The 2,087-nt window shown below is 34.8% G+C and overlaps 1 protein-coding gene across 1 annotated transcript in view; it reads left to right on the forward strand.

Annotated features, from left to right (window-relative positions):
- Positions 1–1,549, forward strand: part of TTC26 (tetratricopeptide repeat domain 26) — a 71,606-nt gene extending 70,057 nt beyond the window's left edge. The window contains exon 15 of the mRNA XM_011941558.1: positions 1,071–1,549. Coding sequence (XP_011796948.1) covers positions 1,071–1,182 — 112 coding nt within the window. The 3' untranslated portion in view covers positions 1,183–1,549. The remainder of the gene's footprint in view (positions 1–1,070) is intronic.
- The last annotated feature ends 538 nt before the right edge of the window (positions 1,550–2,087 follow it).

Consider the following 2,087-nt stretch of genomic DNA (forward strand, 5'->3'; position numbering starts at 1 on the left):
CACCACACCTGGCTAATTTTTGTATTTTTAGTAGGGACAGGGTTTCACCATGTTGGCCAGGCTGGTCTCAAACTCCTGACCTCAGGTGATCCTTCCACCTCAGCCTCCCAAAGTTCTGGGCTTACAGGCATGAGCCACCATGCCCAGCATATAGTTTCATTTGAAACAAACATTAAAACCAACTTGATTCCATTTTCTAAAAATAACTTCATGGAATGTATTTGTTACTGATATATGAATAGGAAATGTGATAATTTTGTAAGAAAATAATCTATCAAACATTATTTCCTACCTTATAGTACTTCTAGTTCTAAGTAAAAGTTTAAAAGCATTTGGTTAGGTGAAAGAGGTTGTTTGTGGGGAAAAAGAAGTAGAAAATATGAGAAGACTCTTAAGCAAATAGGATCATAGGCAGTCACCTATAGATTTGCTAGGGCAATAGGGAAGTTTTAGCATGCATTACTTAAAATATGTTTTAATTTTAATTAAATTTAAATTACTTCAAACATAAATGCTAGGCTTAGTCCTTAATGTTCCTCTCTTCCATATTTATTCATGTATTATTTTTCTTGAAAAAAATCCCTTATTCCTTTGGCTTTGTAAAATTTTATTAATTTGACAGTGATGCCTAGTTGACGGTGGTTACCACCTTAAACAAGGGAGAAATCCACGAGTTAGACAAACTAAGTGACTTGCTGCTGTTAGAGCTAGAACTTGAACCCCAACTTCTGGATATACCCTTTCTAGTCATGCAGAATAAGAATAGAAATTGGAATATTTAGATCATCTCAGAAAGGATAAAGAGATTATCAGTATATATATAGGTAGTATGGATAAAAAAAGAACACTTGGATTGGTAAGAAAGATTTCACATAATTTCTGTTTTACTATGACACCATGAAAACATAAGGCTAGTAAGTTTGTAATTGCTTTATAAATACACAGTGGAAGAGTCTATTACCAAAAATGCCCCACAAGACATACAGTATGAAGGACAGTTCAGAGTTTATTTTATTTTTTAATTTTCATTCTTCATTGAAACACTTTGTCTTTTCAAATCTTTTCCTCAGAGAGACCCTTCGAGAAGTGCTCCATTTACTGAGAAGCACAGGTAACACCCAAGTAGAATACATGATCCGGATCATGAAGAAATGGGCCAAAGAAAACAGAGTGCCCATCTAAAATAGCTCCAGCATCCTAGGAACCAGCTTCTACTTTGGCATGAAACTGGAAATCGTTTTCACTCCAGTTTAGTCTGTGATACAGGGCTCTGTTTTATTGACATTTTCCATCCTTGCTCTTTAAGCCTCAAGGTCAGAGACTGACCTGCTGAGACCTAGTCTCCTGGCTGAACAGAGTGCCATAGTCTGTGACCCTGTATGATCCTACTAGCAATAAGACTTTGGACTTATCTGGTGCCTTTCTTCCAAAAATGCTCAGAGTACTTTTATATAATTTACTGACTTTAAGGAAAACAGTATAACTTTTTTTTGTTAGTGTTTTATGGCATTGTCCCCTGGCTGCAATAACAAACGTCTTTGATGTTCAAGAATCAGCATCATTCTATCATTTAACTTTAAGGCTTCTCTGTACATTATCCCATTTTATTGGGGAATTCCATAAAGGGTTTTATAACTGCACCTCTGAATCTTGGGAGAATAACTAGCTATGTGATTCTAAGAATAGCAGTAAGTTCCTTTATCAAACTGTCCAGTCATTAATAGGATAGATTTATGGGATTACTCTTTCAGTAATTAAATTGTTGATGATAATAACGTGTTACAGTGCAGTAAGATGAATATTGCAGTGTTTTAAAAGGTGAGTACTATGAAAAAAATTGCAGTACCTCTAAAGGTATTCAAGAAACAATGTTTATGAATCTCACTAGTCCATTATATTTTGGTACCATAATATTTTAGGTAACAAAGCAGGTTATGTTTTTGTTCATGTATCTTTCTGAACAAACATCAGTTTTGAAAGTAGGGCTACAGTGATTATGTATATGCATTATGGGCACTTATTAATGTAACAATAATAAAACATGAATTGTGTAAAGTCCTCTGAGGGAACCTCCTAATGGCTAGGCT

Source organism: Colobus angolensis, unplaced genomic scaffold (genome assembly GCF_000951035.1).
Source record: "Colobus angolensis palliatus isolate OR3802 unplaced genomic scaffold, Cang.pa_1.0 Scaffold2, whole genome shotgun sequence".
In the NCBI taxonomy this organism is placed as follows: domain Eukaryota; kingdom Metazoa; phylum Chordata; class Mammalia; order Primates; family Cercopithecidae; genus Colobus; species Colobus angolensis.